At 41.8% G+C, this 16,515-nt stretch overlaps 1 protein-coding gene and 1 pseudogene across 1 annotated transcript in view; one reads left to right on the forward strand and one right to left on the reverse strand.

Annotated features, from left to right (window-relative positions):
• Positions 1-14,042, forward strand: part of LOC112639553 — a 32,492-nt pseudogene extending 18,450 nt beyond the window's left edge.
• Positions 14,043-16,384: 2,342 nt separating this feature from the next.
• LOC112639557 (fat-like cadherin-related tumor suppressor homolog) overlaps positions 16,385-16,515 on the reverse strand; it is a 119,845-nt gene continuing 119,714 nt past the window's right edge. Inside the window, exon 4 of the mRNA XM_025413945.1 lies at positions 16,385-16,506. Coding sequence (XP_025269730.1) covers positions 16,385-16,506 — 122 coding nt within the window. The remainder of the gene's footprint in view (positions 16,507-16,515) is intronic.

The following is a 16,515-nucleotide window of genomic DNA, read 5'->3' on the forward strand; positions in this document are numbered from 1 at the left end:
TGTTGTTCGCGAGCTTATTCACTCGCGAAAAGTCGCGAGCATATATATATAGGAAGTGAAAAAGAAATTCACGGCTTGTGGAATTCAGGTCGGTGCATTAGGAACAGATTCCACGGAAGGCGGGCGCCGGTCTATGAATTTTTGAATGAAATCTACCAGCCCGTAGATGTGCCGCGAGAAACTTTCCGTCGACGAACGCTGAACAACTGTGAATTATTCATGTAACTGTATCATCGTTATGCTTCCACTGTTTTCGCGGCAACTTTATTTTCCGCGCCGGCGCCGCGACCGCGTCGCATCGCCTTTCACCGAATTCAATGCGGATCCTGTGCTTCCCCGATGAGCAGCCAAGGGTTTAAGGTTTCGGAATCGGTCCCGTCTTGCATTTCCCACCTCGTCTTTCGAGTCTGTCTGTCGAAACGGGAGAAATAAATGTCAGCGAGTGTCTATTGTGTTTGGAAATGCGCGAAATGTCATCTCGCATTGTCATGTCACGTCCAATAAAAAGTTCGATCAAAGCGATATAAACGTCGAGAAGTTTTTCGATGGCTCGGAAAAATAATACGGTAAAGGAAATGTATTTGTAATAATTAAATTCAGGTTTTATTTATATTTTAATATTTTATTTATCGCTGCGTTTTGAATGCGTGCGTCATATCTCGATAAGAAATACTAGTAACGATATTTTTCTTTTCTTCAATAAATAAATATAACTTTTACAATTGAAATGTAACAGATTATCGTGAAAAAAATCTCAATACAAAACATCAATAAACAACATTGCGTTGTTTACATTGATTTATTTATTTATCTGTTTTAATTTTTCCTCTAACAAATAAATATAATCTCGATGAAAATATTGCAAATGTCAAGTCGATTTTTAATAGAATATTACACAGTTACAATTGTTATTACACGTTACATTTGCAGTCAGCCGCAGTTTATTTTAAATTACGGGAAACTTGACTAGCTTCAACAAGCAACTGCATAATCAAGTGTCGCCCAAAGATCGATGTCGCGCGAACGTAAACGTTTAGAGGAACGGAAACAGCGATGGAGCAACGATGGTACCAAAACAATAAAATGTCGCGTGACACGGGAAAACCATTTTAACCGTTTTTACCTCCAAGCTGCTGTCAGCCATCTGCACAGTATCTACGCGCGAAGAGTAACGCCTGGCAATACTCGAAATATCCATCTATCTAAAGCACATTTACGACAATTTATCACCGCCTCGAAAATGCGGAACCGGAACGTGGCAATCGCTAGTTTTTCAGCTTTTTGCCGCTTCTCCCGCGCGTCGATTGAGACAGAGAAATTTTCTCCAGTTGGCATTAAAGACACTAAATTCACGGTCGTAAAATGTATTTCAAAAAGTTCTTCAATGCTGCGACACCCTAATTTATTTTGCTCGTTACCTTCGAGACACTGGTTTCCAAACGAAAAATCGAGAAAATCGAGAAAACGCGTCTTTCCAATCGCGCTATCGATTACAATCGAATGACAGAAACGTTTGTTCTCTCGAGCATCGAGAAGAGCTTTCCAGGCCGATTCACCGCAGTCGTATGGTAACAGTACGTCTTAGGTTAACCATTATTGATTCAAAGCCGTTCAAGGACCAAGAGCGAGAGAGCCTCGGACGTTCTAAGAGGTCTCCCCATAAATCTGTAATCTTGATCCTCGTTTTCCCGTCTCTCCCTCTCGCCACCTTTCGCGTTTCCGTTCATCCCCCACCACCCGGAGTTCTCACGTGCAATCCGCTCGATCCTACATTTCCAAGGCTCGATGTTATGTATCGAGGACTCCATTTCTCTCTTTCTCTCCGGGTATATATTTATATACATATACATGTATATATTCCTCTCTCGGTAAGTCTCGGAGGAAACTTCCCCGAGGAATTTCGAGTTGGCGATTTATGCCGCAAGGCTGCGGCTTTTGTGCCTCGCCGCCTCGAGCATTGCGCGCATAATTTCAATATCGCGGTCGTTCAAAAACGCCATCACCGTCAGTCGGCGGCGCGCGAGAATTCCATTTTAATTTCCCCCGATCGCGTTAGGTTTGCCGGGTAGGTATCCTTTCTCTCTCGTCCGCCGCCACCCCGGAGAGCAGAAAGGAAGAGATAACATCCAGAGTGACGTATAAGCGTAACTCGTTTCCGAGTCCTCCTTCCCTCGCGGCGTCCGTCCGACTTATCGGCAGGCGACATTAATTCCCGTTCGAGAGCGAGTCGTTTGTAAAGGAGAATTGAAATTTGAGCGGAAATTAAGCTGATAGTTAACATATACGGGTCTTACATCAAGCTGTCCCTCTCACCGCGGGCGAGAAATAGACTCGCTCGCGCGAGCCGATGAAACGGCGTAGCGGAAACGCATTAGTCGACCTTCGATTTAATTAACAAGTATGCCTACGCGTTCGTGTCAGCCGAGATACAAGGAAGATAAACCAACGAGTCGCTCGACATGATGAAAATTAACCGCCACCCTTATGCATCATCATCACCTGCGAATTTTACGCCCGTGAACGAAAGTCGGCGTGAATTTCGACGATTTATGGTTATCCCGCTTGTCTCTCGATTAATCCGTAGGAGATCGAGGATTCCAGGTGCCTGCGGAAGGATGATAAACAGGTCTGCGTCGCCGGAGAAACGATTCGCAAAACATGTTTCTTTGATGAGGAGTTTTAGCGATGCAAGGTCAGCTTTTTCATATCGAGATGTCCATTCGTTAAAAGAAACATCTTAGGTTCTTTCATAAATATACATTTCGCACATAGATAATATCAAATTTAACTCTGCAAATTTTCAGGTAATCTTTTCTAAAAAAATCTCGGCAAAAAATAGATAGTAATTAAGAGTAATTATATATTAAAGTAATGATTAATATCTGCCTGTGTTTTGTAGAAAGCACACGTAACACGCAAGTAATGAGATAATAGTCTACACAAGTTTGCACAGAGTTGACTGTGAGTTGGGCTTTTCTTTGTGAAAATGTAATTCGGCATTTCCGAGGTAAACTTCCTAACAGCATGTAAACGTTGTTGCGAGGAAACGTAGGGAAATTTTCTCCGACGCGAGAAATACCTCCACTGTGAATCTTTTAAACTTCGTTCTTGGAAGTCTCGGTGGTTTACGACGTAGATCCATCTAATTTCCGGATTTCATTCGTCAACACGTTAATGTACACGAGAATATATCGCTTGACGGTTTTTAAGCATTTCCTCCCGAGTCTTTTTTTCTCCCGGCATTCTAAAAAAATATTAGATTTAAACCAAATATATTCATATTTTCTCAACGAGAATTCTACACAGTTGTCACAGAAGCTGTGCGAGAAAATTTTTGTATTTCGCTATAACATAAAAATATTATGATAAGCACACGGATGTACACGACTTGTGGTAAATCCAAGCATATTCGCAGAAAACCAGCGACGATTTATAATTCAACGGCTACGCTAATTAATCCGGCATTAGTTCAAAGTTGTTTCCGCAACAGGATTAAACATCCAGGTTGCCAGTACAACGGCAAAAAGTGACGAAAAAGTTACCGTATGTTCGCACAAAAAAAAGGGGGAAGGGTGAAGCGGAAGAAGCGCGACCAACGAAAGGAAAAAGGCGCGCATCGGTCAAAGGTGGCTTTTACTTTGTGCCCGGTCTAGAAAACCGCGTTACAAATTACCAGCGGATACGCTGGAAGGTCAAGCAAGCGCCATGGTGCCTTTTAGGGGAATGTTGTACACGAAGGAAAAGAAAGAAAATAAGAAAGAGAAGGAGAAAGAGAGGGAGAGAAGGAGACTGCAATTACCAGTTGCAGCACCATGAGCAAGGATGCGATTTATTTTGTCTGTTTAATGTCTTCCAGACGATCATAGTCGCAAGGTTGGCACTTTACGGCAACCTCTTATGGCGGAGAACGAGAAACAAGCTGCGGGACCGTCTTCCATTCGTCGAGCTCTATTAGAGCCCGACTCTCGTTAAATTCGTAGAATGACACGCGTTTTCGGTGTCGGTGATCGAGAATTCGCGCTCAAGCAAAAAAGAAAACTGCTCCGAAAATCTGCGCTTTGTTGGAAGAAGACACAAAGCGACAATTTACGCGCTCGTGTCGCGGCACTTAACGTCAAACGCGTTTAATTCTGATTTATGCCTTCAATTCGAATGAATAAAAAGTTCTCAAAACGAACGAACGAACGACGTTAGACAAAAAACGCTTTCAATCGTGCGAATGCGTTTTTTACTACAATTTTTCCGGTATATCAATCTGGTCGGTTGATGCATGATTTATCTCAGCGCGAGGACTCTCCCTGAATTCGGGTGCCGCTTCTTTTACTATGCTTTATTCGGGCGATGTCGTAAACATATCTTTGTTGCGTTCAAAGGGGTATCGAGTCGCGACGTTGCAACCGATAAAAGCTCGCCGATGTAACGTCAGCACAGCTATCGATCTATAACGGTGCACGGGCGATTTTATTATACGTTTTTACGTGCCGAGTCTTTCGAGTCAGCGCCGTTATTAGCTTATCGATGAAGGAGAGAGGATCAAAGGGAGCCAGAAAAACTGGCACGGGAAATGATATTGGCCAAACTCGTTAAAGATAAGTTAACGAGCCTCCTATCCGGCGCGACTTCCTAATCCGCTTTTAATTAGAGGGATTTATTTTGAAGCACACATGAAACCCGATCGTAATTGCGTTGCGAGCGCCTCGCGCCGACAAAGCGTATCGAAAGGTAATTAATTTCCATCCTGACCGCGATAGGCTCGACCTAGTTTCGCGATTCTTTGCTCCAGCAGTTCATACATCCGTCCGCGCCAATTTTCAAAATTATAAATATGCACGTATGCATATGCGTGTTCGATAATTTCAATGTATATAAATTAATTAGCGCGCAGTTTTTAAAAATTAAGAGCTCGTTATCGTTCCTCTCTCTTTGGGAAATATTAAATTTAAAAATACATTTCAATTTTTTTTATATCCTGTAAAATCCTGGGCGCGCGATTATTTATTGTATTCTTGACATTTTGACATTTTATACAAAAAAAAAGACCGTGTATATCCTGATGATATAATGGACATTAACAGAGAGAAAGTCTGCGCGCGATTCAGTAACTTTGTGATAGCAATTTAAATAATGACTTGAGACCCGAACAAAAATCTAGGGAGGATTGCAAACGAGTTAATTGCATTGACGGTCGTTTTTCTTTTTTTTCCTTTTTTTTATATAGAGCGCTTAACGACGACAAGAATGACAAAAAGCGCGAAACGCAAATTTCCAGAGTCCAATTCAAAATTCTTTTTACACGAGCTTTATCGAGGCAGACTGAAAGAGGAGAGAGTTTTTCGACCAAACGCCACTAATTTCACGGTGGCCGGGCTTTTCTTTCGTTCTGCTAGATTCGACGGAATTCAACGGACCTTTTTCAGAGCTCTTATGCAAATAAAGTGCCCGGGTACGCACTGGGAACAGAATGTTGTATTAGTCTCTATAGTTACACATGAAAACATCAAAGTTTAAGATCGTTGGGAATAACGAAACGCGGAATGTTTATATCTTTTTAATGAGATTGATGGAATACGAAATGCGGAGTTACGAGAAACTGGATTAAAATGGAAAAACTGAATTATTCCTGGGTGTCGCGCAAACGACACAAAGAAAAGCGACGAAATCACGGCTGTCGGAGGAGAGTTAGCTCCCGAAGAGTAATAAAGTCCTCCGACATAATTTAATAAAGCGTCGACCGGCGGTCGACCTCGCGGGCGAACCCTTATTTGTCTTCGAATCTCTCGCGCTGATCAACGAGGTAGGAAACCAGGCCGCTTACAAAGTTTTGGCAGCTATCGGCCTTATAAGCCGCGACGGTGAAATGTGACTGCGTAAATCGACTTTTGAACAAGCTTTTGTTACGGCGGGCTCTCTTTTATCCCTTAGATAAGACATCGGATTTCTTGTCAGGACGACGGATCTGACGAAAGCGGATAAAGCCTAGAAGAATTTAAGTAGACGCCCAAGTTTGGTACGCAAATCACGGAGGCATTATGTCGTTAATCTCCGTTCCGGCTCGTTCTAATCTGATTACTCCCTTTTATTTTTCAACGGTCAACTGTTCAGAGACAAATGCGAGAGAAAAAACTTCCGGATAACAAGATCCGCGTGTTACCTTTGCTGCAACTTTGTCGCGCTCGTTAGCTTGCGAATGGATTATACGTGTACACTGAGAAAAATCGTTTGATTGTACCAACAAGACGTATATGATTGAAGGCATTTTGGTTAAATCAAACAAGAATTACTAGTTATCATGATAAGACTCGATTTTTTATAACTAGAACGTTTAATAGATTTTACTACAAGGATTTGGTTAGTATTTTCTGGTTGAATCTATCAAATTTCTTGTTACATTAATTTCTTTGCTTGCCACTCTTAACTTAATTCGTATTCAATATGTGCCATGGAATGTATATAAAGAACTAGTATTAACGTTAAATCCAAAGTATATTTTTTTTCTCTTACGAGCAGTAGTGCCAGAAAGAGGAGCTCTCTGATTGTGTGTATTTGAGCTGGATCCTCTTCTTGCATCACTGTTTATCAGTTTAATTTTTAACAAACTAAACTTAAAATAATTTATTCAATAATCTGGATTGAATTTATGCAATAATCGTGTTGGAATTCAGAATATTAAACAGACTTTTGAGATTAGATGGAACAAATTTTAGACGACTTGGTGCTGGTGAGGTTTAGTATTATTAACCAGAAAATTTGGTAAATTTAACAGGAAGAAATTAATCAGATTCATCTGGTAACTCCTACGAGAATTCTGGTTCGTCCATTTTCCAACAGACATACTGGTTGAATCTACCAGAATTCTAATTAATGCAACCAGATTTTTTTCTCAGTGTATATATCTCTCTTTGTATTCCGTGAAAATATTTCTTAAGCGTGCAAAGAGAAACGTACGAGCGCAAAGAAAGAGCTACGAAAATCGGAAATGATGGGCGCGAAGACCTCGAGAAGCGGCCTTTCAATGCACGTCGCCGGCAAATGGCAGGGACACACGTAAGAGCGCAACTTACATACCAGCACCAGAGTCGTTCCCGAATTCGTAAAAAGGCGCGCCTCGCTCTCTTCTCGCCGGTTTATTATTCCGCGGCTGTCGCGAGCAGATACCTTAAATCCGGCATGTCAAACGCCGATCCGTGGCCCGGATGAAGGCGGATGTCTCGCGCGAGTCTAACCGCCAAGCTTTTATTGTTATTCGGGGCGACCCGCCGCATTTGCGATTCGTCCCGACTCGACGTTTGCTCTGCGCTTTATTCCGCTTCGATCCGCGTTCAACGGGGGGCGGGCGCGGGGGCGTGTTTCCGGTTCGTAACCGCTTCAAGGGGTGATAAATTAAGCCGCGATATTTGACCGAAATCCCTCCCAGGGCTCGATGCCCGATTAGTTTGCGCGTTCTCGCCATTCAGGCTATTCTCTCTCTCTCGCGTCCAGATTCACAATGAAGCCCTTTATCTTGGCCACTCGTATCAATTTTGTATCGTAACAAATATTATTTCAGGCGGAAATTCCCGCCTGCCTGCAGGATATGCATGCGCTTTACATATCGCTCGAATGCACAAAGGATAAAACTAAAATCGCGTCGCGAATTCATTGATAGATTTTTCGAGAGCGGCCGTAATGTTTATTGGCATTAAAATTTGTGAAATGCATCCCGCGCACTCGTAAGGCTTATCGATGGTATTATTTCAAAGCTCGTTTGTTTGAGTTACTCTCTCGATCGACGCGCGTGCCAATTGATGTATTTATTGTTAATGGATACTTATCTGGGGTAAAGCGAAAAAACCAATATTTCCCATTAAATAGCTTTATGTATACGCTTGTAATGGGCAAAACGTTGCGCGCCAAAAGTGATCGTTGCGTAATCGGTAGAATCGAATGGATTTACGGGACTGATGTAAATTTGTTTAAAATGCTTATAGCTCCGCGCGAATCAATCCGATGAAAAAAAAATGACGCACTCTCGTTCGCAATATTTAATTGTTCGACTGCATCCGCTTAAATGATATTGATGCAATTGTCGTTTGTGCGCAATAACAATCGAAATCGACCAAAAAAACGATCGTTTATGAGACGTTATTGTTTCCTAGCAAAGACAATTTGAACACTATACTTGAAAATAATTGGATCGACGTTGACGTTTATGGCCACGTGTAAAAGCGCGACACGCGATATATATTTCGTTTCGCATGTCGGAAATAAGGACGAGGGAAGAGAAGAAAACGTTCGATCAACTATTAAATTCAATGACATCAATTTAATGAGTATTTTAATGAGCGAGAGCAATTTACGGATTTAATTTTTTACGGATGCCGGAAAAATGCGAGCAAAATCAGATTTATATTTCACGCGATTAAATCTTTGATCTCTTCCCAGGGGTTTTTTTCATCACGCGCTTTCTAATAAAGAAAAACGTAAATCTCTCTCTCTAAAAGTGAAAGATAAGTTAGATCGCAGCAGCGTGCAATCAAAAATAGACAGACTACCGATCGGCCCTACTTCCGAGCGCGGTATCGACGCGGACGGAGAACAGACGGGATAACGTAATCGGGGCAAGGCGATAAATCACGGTCGCTGATTACACATTTCAAAACGCGGCCGAAAGCGGTTGATCTACGGCTCCATAACTCTGGAAGTCGTCTCCCGGTCCGTCCCGTCCGTTCGTCCGTCCGTCCGTCCTGGAATCACACAGCGTACCGTTCCAGGGTATGTGTACCGTCCCGAGCACCAGTTTTTGGAGTTCCGCCGATTTTTATCCCGGTGACCCAATAATCCCGGCCCGATAGCGCGTGTTTGCGCGCGCGAGAGCACGCTCCCATCCGTTCTGGCTCGCGGCGATCTATCCTTGTTTCTGCATTGCCGATGAGATTCGACTCGCAGTTCCTCCCTCCTGTCGAGCGGCAACACGCTCGATTCTCAATACGCTCGGAGAAATATATATATGAAAGTCGATAACGGAATAACGAATTAAACGCGTTAAAAATTGTACCGCGCGCGCGTTGTGCGTATGGGCGGATACACATCGGGCGATCGATCACGCGTCCGCTGTCGTTTCGCTCGCAACGTTTCGAAAGAAACAAATCGTGTTTCGATTCTCTACCCATGTTGGAGTGCAATCTTGGCTGTCGTTCAACAGTAAGGAAAACGTATTTCTCTCTCCCCCTCCCTTCGAAAGCAGCCGAATCGAGAGGGAGAGGAACAAAAATAGACAAAGAGAAAACGCACGATTGGCATTCGATCGAGTTTGTTCCCGAGGAGGATCGTTAGACGGCGTGGTTTTTTTCAGTTACAGCTGATTTTCGCGTTGGACGGCGACTTGAAGAGCTTCGTATTTAGATGTTACCGCAAACATTACAATGATGGTGCAATAACCGACGAACAATGTGCTATGCAGTAATTTTAGACGGCGCGGCGCCGGGATGCTACAAGTAATGGCTGTAATAATGCTACATATTTCACGTATAATCGGTCGTAAAGGCTGTTTTATTAACAGCTCTCGAAGCTATAAGACATTATATAACATTGCTTTATGAACGGGACACACATATTTCGTAAGTATGATCCTTTCGTACATCGATTTCCCAAAGATCACCAATATCCTTAAAAAAGTTTCGTCCTTCCGGGATCTTTAACTACGTCTATTTCTTTTCATGCATCTCGCAACTTTTACATCGCTCTAATTACTTCGATAAAAACCCGCCATAAAATTTACGCGTGTCGGTAAAAAATATGACAGATATTTCCGCGATATTAAAAATTTTAGCCGATCGAACAGCGCGATAGATACTGCTGCATCGAGTGGACGTGGAAAAGGAGAAGAAGAGGAACGGAAAGAAAAATACCTAGAGAGATGAAAGGAAAAAACAAACTACAATTTCCTATTCTCGTGCGAGACGCAACGAGCACTCTGTCATCTCAACACCCGTCGATGGCGCTCCGTCTGCATATCAATGCACTTCGCGGCTCTCTCATTATCATATCTGACTTGTTCGTCGCATGGAAGTGATATTTCTTTCCACAGATGCGGGTTTTACCAGATAAATTATGAAGCTACCGACGCGAACATCGCTGTTAATTGACAGAAAAATATTTACCGTGCAAAGAATTTTAGTTTTCAATCTTTAAAAAATATATCGAGATATTTAATTTATAAACAAATATGTGGCTGATTAACAACAGAGTTTAAATGATACGAAATAATCAAACATAGAATTGAATAAATTGAAATTAAAATCTATTTAGCAAGGGATACGCTGAGGAAGCTGACATGTGCTCGAATTTGCTCTCGTTCTATGATTTCCTCGATGCCTTCAACGACAGTCTTATCCGGTTACTGTTTTGATCCAGCGAATTCTCGGAAAACATTCGGCAGGAGAGTGCCACGCCCGTTCGTCGTCCGCCCGGGATTGCCGAGGATGACTGGGGAAATTAATTAGACGGAATTTCACGGAGAGGAAGACTGCCCTCTCCTCGCCGGAAGTTAGCGGAGCGAGCGGAGGAGCGAGCGGAAGAGCGAGCACGAAAAGCTTAAAAGCGACTTCGGCCCTGTAACTTCGTTGTACGACGACTTTGGACGATCTTGGAAAATCTCTAATGCGTCAATAGCAGTAGAGAGATTTCCTTGTAATGCTACGAGAACACGGATTTGACTAAGAACTAACTCTTAAGAAAGTTACCAGACGAAACATCTCGCCACGTTAATTTCAGTAAAGTTTTTTCATGCCGTCTCTTTTTCTCGAAAAAAAAAAAAAAAAAAAAAAAAACGCGAAGATCTTCCTTTTCGTTACAATTAACTGGTCTTACAATCTTGTCCGAGGTGCCATGTTTCCATATAAAAAACGAGGATAAAGACTCAATAGCCATTTAATAACGTGTTTTTTCAATTTTATAATTGTCAATTTTGATGCAGTCTGAATTTTTAAAGGGGAATCATATATTTACTTTCTGAAACAGTTACATAAACTCGCATATTAATTGCAAAATTTCTTCTACTAATACGGTATTCCATTTCGAATTCATTAAATTGTTGAAACCTGTTTGTGGTAAACATATATTGTATTTACACCGAGTGCATAAAATATACACATGTATGTGTACAACGTGCAGACTACTTGATTTTTCGTTGGAGAATAAAAGTAGACGAATTTCGATGAATTAATCAGAATAGAGAGAGTCTTGGGTATGTCCAAAATTATATTTCTCGTAAGAATAACATCAACTTTGGAAATACCACAATAATCCTATTCTGTGAATGCCTACTCGGACTAAACGTGAGGGAGAATCCTCGGCTGAGCCGAGGCAAATATTTGCGCGGCTCTTCGAACGAAAACGTATTGTTCGACCCCGTGACCCGCGGTATTTTGTAACAAAGTTTCGCGAATGTATGCCCCTTCGAAGGAGGCTGATTTTCACAAGTTCGAACGTATACAACGTTCATAAATCCAAATAAGAATTATTTATAGAAGTCGTCGGATTCCGCAAGCGAAATGCTCTCGAGACCCAACTTTCTTCGACAGCCTAGCAAAGTTGATGCGCGGGGAAATATCTGCGAGTTTGCACAAGGTATTATTTCTCTCGAATTGGTGAAAGATCAGCGTATACGTAGCACAAGTTAAAATTGAATTCGAGGGAGAAGGGGCGCGCTTCGAATAAAAAACAATAACCGTATTGTTTTCTTTTCATTCTTATGCTTATTGCCTTGGCAATTTCTCCGCAAGTGCGCTCAATTCAACATCATGTCGACGATTGCAAGGCAGAAAATCTGTTAGTCTACACACTTGAGAAAATAACGTTTCAAAACGCTGTAAAATTCTCTTCTCGAATCCGTTCATCGTATATTTATTTGAAAGCCATCGCGATATTTAACTACTTTTTTTTAGCTCATTATCTACGAATTTAATAAGTTTAATTAAAAAAAACATCTTTCTCGATTCAGGAACGATTTTGACTAGAAACTAACATCATGGAACGTTCCATTGAGTAGACTAATGCGAGTTCTGCGACGCGGGGGAGGAAGTTGTCGGAAAGAAGATTAATAAATGATGTCTGCCGAAAGGAGAAAACTCCAAGCCGGTCGTTTCTTTTCATAGGAAGCATGATTTCTGACGACGGGAGTTGGAGAAGACTGGAGTTTGAGAGGATTGAAGTTGGTTGGGATCCAATTCACAGTTCAAAGGCCTCCTCGGCATTGGCCTTTCAATCATGGAAAAATGGCGAAAACAAATTTATATCCATAAAAATATTTTCCCGTCAACGGCGCGACCTCCATCTACCTATATATTTTTTTTTCACGTCGTAAATCGTAAAGTCCGCGACAGCAGGACGATAAAATGGATAAGGAAATGAGCGCGACGGAGAAATGTCTTTACAGTAATTCGTTACTGGGATGATTGCTCTGTTTACACAACTTGTGAGTGTGCATTTCCGCAGCGCCGGCGTAATTACGCGAATGACTCAATCTCCGTCAACAAACTTGAAAATTTTCCCGAGAATCCCCGGGATGAAGGTGTAATCATAAAGAAAAGCTACTTTCGGAAAGATCTTCGTTATGCATTTGGAAGCATTGCGACTGATCCGCGCTGGCTTTTTCCATCGCGATTAATATTTTTCCTTTATACGAAGATCTCAATAAGCTCTGACATTTCAAGATCTCACACTAAGAAAAATTGTTTGATTGTATCAACAAGACGTATATGATTGAAGGCATTTTGGTTAAATCAAACAAGAATTTCTAATTATGATAAGACTCGATTTTTTTATAACTAGAACGTTTAATAGATTTTATTATAAGGATTTGGTTAATATTTTCTGGTTGAATCTAAAAAATTTCTTGTTGCATTAACTTTGCTTGCTGCTAGGCGGCGAGCCATTCTTAACTTTACTCGTATTCAATATTTGCCATGAAATGTATATAAAGAACTAGTATTAACATTAAATCCAGAGTATATTTTTTTTTCTTACGAGCAGTAGTGCCAGAAACAGGACGCTAGCTCTCTGATTATGTGTGTTTGAGCTGCATCCTCTTCTTGCATCACTGCTTATCAATTTCTAACAAACTGAACTTAAAATAATTTATTCAATAATCTGGATTGAATTTATGCAATAATCGCGTTGGCATACAGAATATTAAACAGACTTTTGAGATTAGATGGAAAAAATTTTAGACGACTTGTGCTGGCGAGTTTAGTATTATTAACCAGAAAATTTAACAGGAAGAAATTAATCAGATTCATCTGGTAATTCCTACAAGAATTCTGGTTCGTTCATTTTCCAACAGACATACTGGTTGAATCTACCAGAATTCTAATTAATGCAATCAGATTTTTTTCTCAGTGCATGCTTGGATAACAATGTTTGTCGGAAGATTGCGTATATAAGTTGCGTTCCAATTAAAATGATGATAAATAATGATTTTCCGATGCCCGTTATTCAATTTGAAATTTCAATTTCAATTTTAAAATTCACGACATCTCCCTCAAGATGTCTGTTACGTCACCGGACGATTACTCAGAATCGGCGAATGGTCGCGCGCTGAGAAGTGGCATATGGTACTCGGAGAATTCTGTCGAATTCTACGGATTTTCGAGGCGGCGCATTCTCCGCGAGGTAACAGTATGAGAATATGTTACGTGTACACGAGTGCCTTAGCTCCCGCTGCGGCTTCCACCACCGGTCCGGACAACGCCTTAGCCCTTAAGCCAGACGAGGATCGGATCGCCCCCGTAGGAATGCGCCGAGCAAATAGTCAAAATAGCTGTCGAGCTTGGCGAGCCTATGTATCTTCGCGTGTGTCGACACACATGTTCCAAGTGCTTACGTTTCGACATATGACGCGTTTGTCATCAGCATTAAGGATCAGCCCAAACGTGACGATGGCGCGTGGATATATCAAGAGAATAGATCTCGCTATATTTACGTCCACTCCTGGGTTCGTTCATCTTGGTAAGAGATCAGCTCTAGCCAACTTGGAGAATCTCACGTTTTTACATACGTCGTAAGGAAGACTCGCCATGTGTCAAAATAGATGCACGATTGTCTTTGATAATTTGGGCAAAGCAGACTCGACCTAGAATCATGTCACATAATCTAATGGTTTAGATTGTTCGTGAAACGAGCCCGAGGTAAGAAGCTTATTCTGGAAATGCGTACAAAGTGGCAAAACAGGACGTAGTGTCCTGATCGATACCGTTGGCTTAAGTGCAAGCGCTGTAGATTGAAAACGAGAATTTTCGTCGCTGAGACACGATTACGACCATCTCCGCGGGATTCGAACCTGGGAGGCAATTATCCGCGTTAATAACTATTTATGATTACGAGCGCGCGCATAATTACGTTCGTAAAATCGTTGGACGTGCCTGACGAGTGTCCGCGGACGTGTGCGTATTTAATGAGCGCTCGTCTTCGTCTGAAAGGATTCGCGGACTTCATAAAAATCTCCGGTTGAACGCTCGATTTTACAGCCGCTAGCGTGTTTTTCTCCTTCGTCAGGGAATCTACCAGAGTGAAATCGATGGTAATTATTTGCTCAGCAAACAGCATTTCACGCGACACTACTTTCGGTAAAAAACATCACGCGAATCGTTAATTGAATGGTGACGGACGCCGTTTACTCTTTGACGCGACGAGCAGTTCTGTCAATTTTTTAATGAAATGCGCGCGCATTCGGGATTCTCTCCCGAATACGAATGAAAATTATCGTACACAAACAAACGTATAATAACGCTTATCTGTTTATGCGCTATTGAAATTTGGCAATTCAACCGTTACGTCGGATTGCATTTGGATGAAAATCAATTTTTTAACGACAGTCTGTCCATCTTCTTGCAATAATACAAATGTAAATTTATTTCGACCATTCGCGGCAATAATTTAAACGCAATCTCATAAAGATGAAAGTTCCAAATAAATGGAGCGAATTTAGGAATCCGCAGAATTCTACGTTTTGCAAATGTGCTCGCGGGGTATAAAAAAGTTGAGAATTTGGCTAATTTTGTAGAATGATTATGGCCACTGTGGCCATACAGAAGGGCGTCCTTCATCTCGGGAAGCGAGCTCGGTTGTACTTATGTAACGACGTCATTTGTGAACGGGCGAGCGATCATGAATCTCCCGTCACCTGACGCACGAGGTCAGCGTATTCGTCGTCGTTTCCGCCTCGATTTCTCTCGCTGTTTTTATTTAACCGGCGATCTATCTCACCCGCGATGGAACTCGGAAACGAATGACGACTCCTATCGCAATCCATTTATTTCCTCAACGATATTCGGTCAACTAGTTTCCCCTCACTTCTTTCTCCCGACGCGATGCGCCCAAACTCGCAAGAACGAGAGTAAACTTTGTTAAGGTAAACTTTTCGACCTTGATTTGACTCTCTCTCTCTCTCTGCGGGATCTCCAAACTTTTGTGCAACTCTCTGCGCTTCAACATAAATTACTCACCTGTGCAATTTTACGAAGAGAAGAAAGAAGTAATTAACGGTGATTACGCCCGTAATATACTCGCCGATCGTTTTTGCGAGAAAGAAACGCGCGGACAAGCGAGTTAATTCGACATACTGCGAGAAAGGCTTTGGTGGTTTGAGCGCCCTTACTCTTTCTCTCTTTTTCCACGAACTGTAATTAACAAAATTGTGTAAACTGTTCTCCGTGCACGTACTGGCAGGGCGTTAAAACCTACTTCGAATAAAAACGCGGACCCAATTTTACGTACGTGAAATAGCATACCACAATGGCACGAAACGTTAACACGTAGCTTCTTCGCACTAGTGTGCGCAAACATTTGTGCCCCGGGCAATATTGCCGGAATACCAATAGAAAAATGCGCACAATAGCATACTTCTTATACTAGATTTACACATAAATTGATTTAGGGGACAAAAAATACACGCGGAGATACCTCTCTGGAATAAACTTTAAAATATTCCTGTATAAAATTTTTTTTATATAAACGCGTCACTCATCCTTCAACTTTTAATTCCACGTTTAATCCAAACGTTATATATATATATATATATATATATATATATATATATATAGATTGATATCGATTATTCCATATAACGCTTCTATATCGGGTTTGCCCAAGAAGCGCGATTCGGCCGGTTCGTTTCGAGAGCAAAATGGCAGTGATTCCGATAGCGCCGGTGAGTAAAGGCGAGCCAAAAATAGCGACACGTTTTCGGACGCATTGTCCGCTGATACAATTGTATCGTTACACGCGCGAGCGATGCTGCAACTTGTATCGAAATACGAGGGAAATGGGAAAAAAAATCTCCGCGCCGAGTAACCAACACACGCTCCTCTCCTTTTTATTTCGCCGACAAGTTTAGCGATGTGTCTACTCACCTACCCCTCGCCGCCACCTTCCGATCCCACCCCCCGTCGAAATCGAACGGAAGTGAACCGTGGCGTCTCGAATTCGACACGTACAATCGGGAAAACAATTTTCTCAGCTCTTTCTTACCTGTAACAT

This window comes from Camponotus floridanus, unplaced genomic scaffold (genome assembly GCF_003227725.1).
Source record: "Camponotus floridanus strain SB8 unplaced genomic scaffold, Cflo_v7.5 scaffold72, whole genome shotgun sequence".
In the NCBI taxonomy this organism is placed as follows: Eukaryota; Metazoa; Arthropoda; class Insecta; order Hymenoptera; family Formicidae; genus Camponotus; species Camponotus floridanus.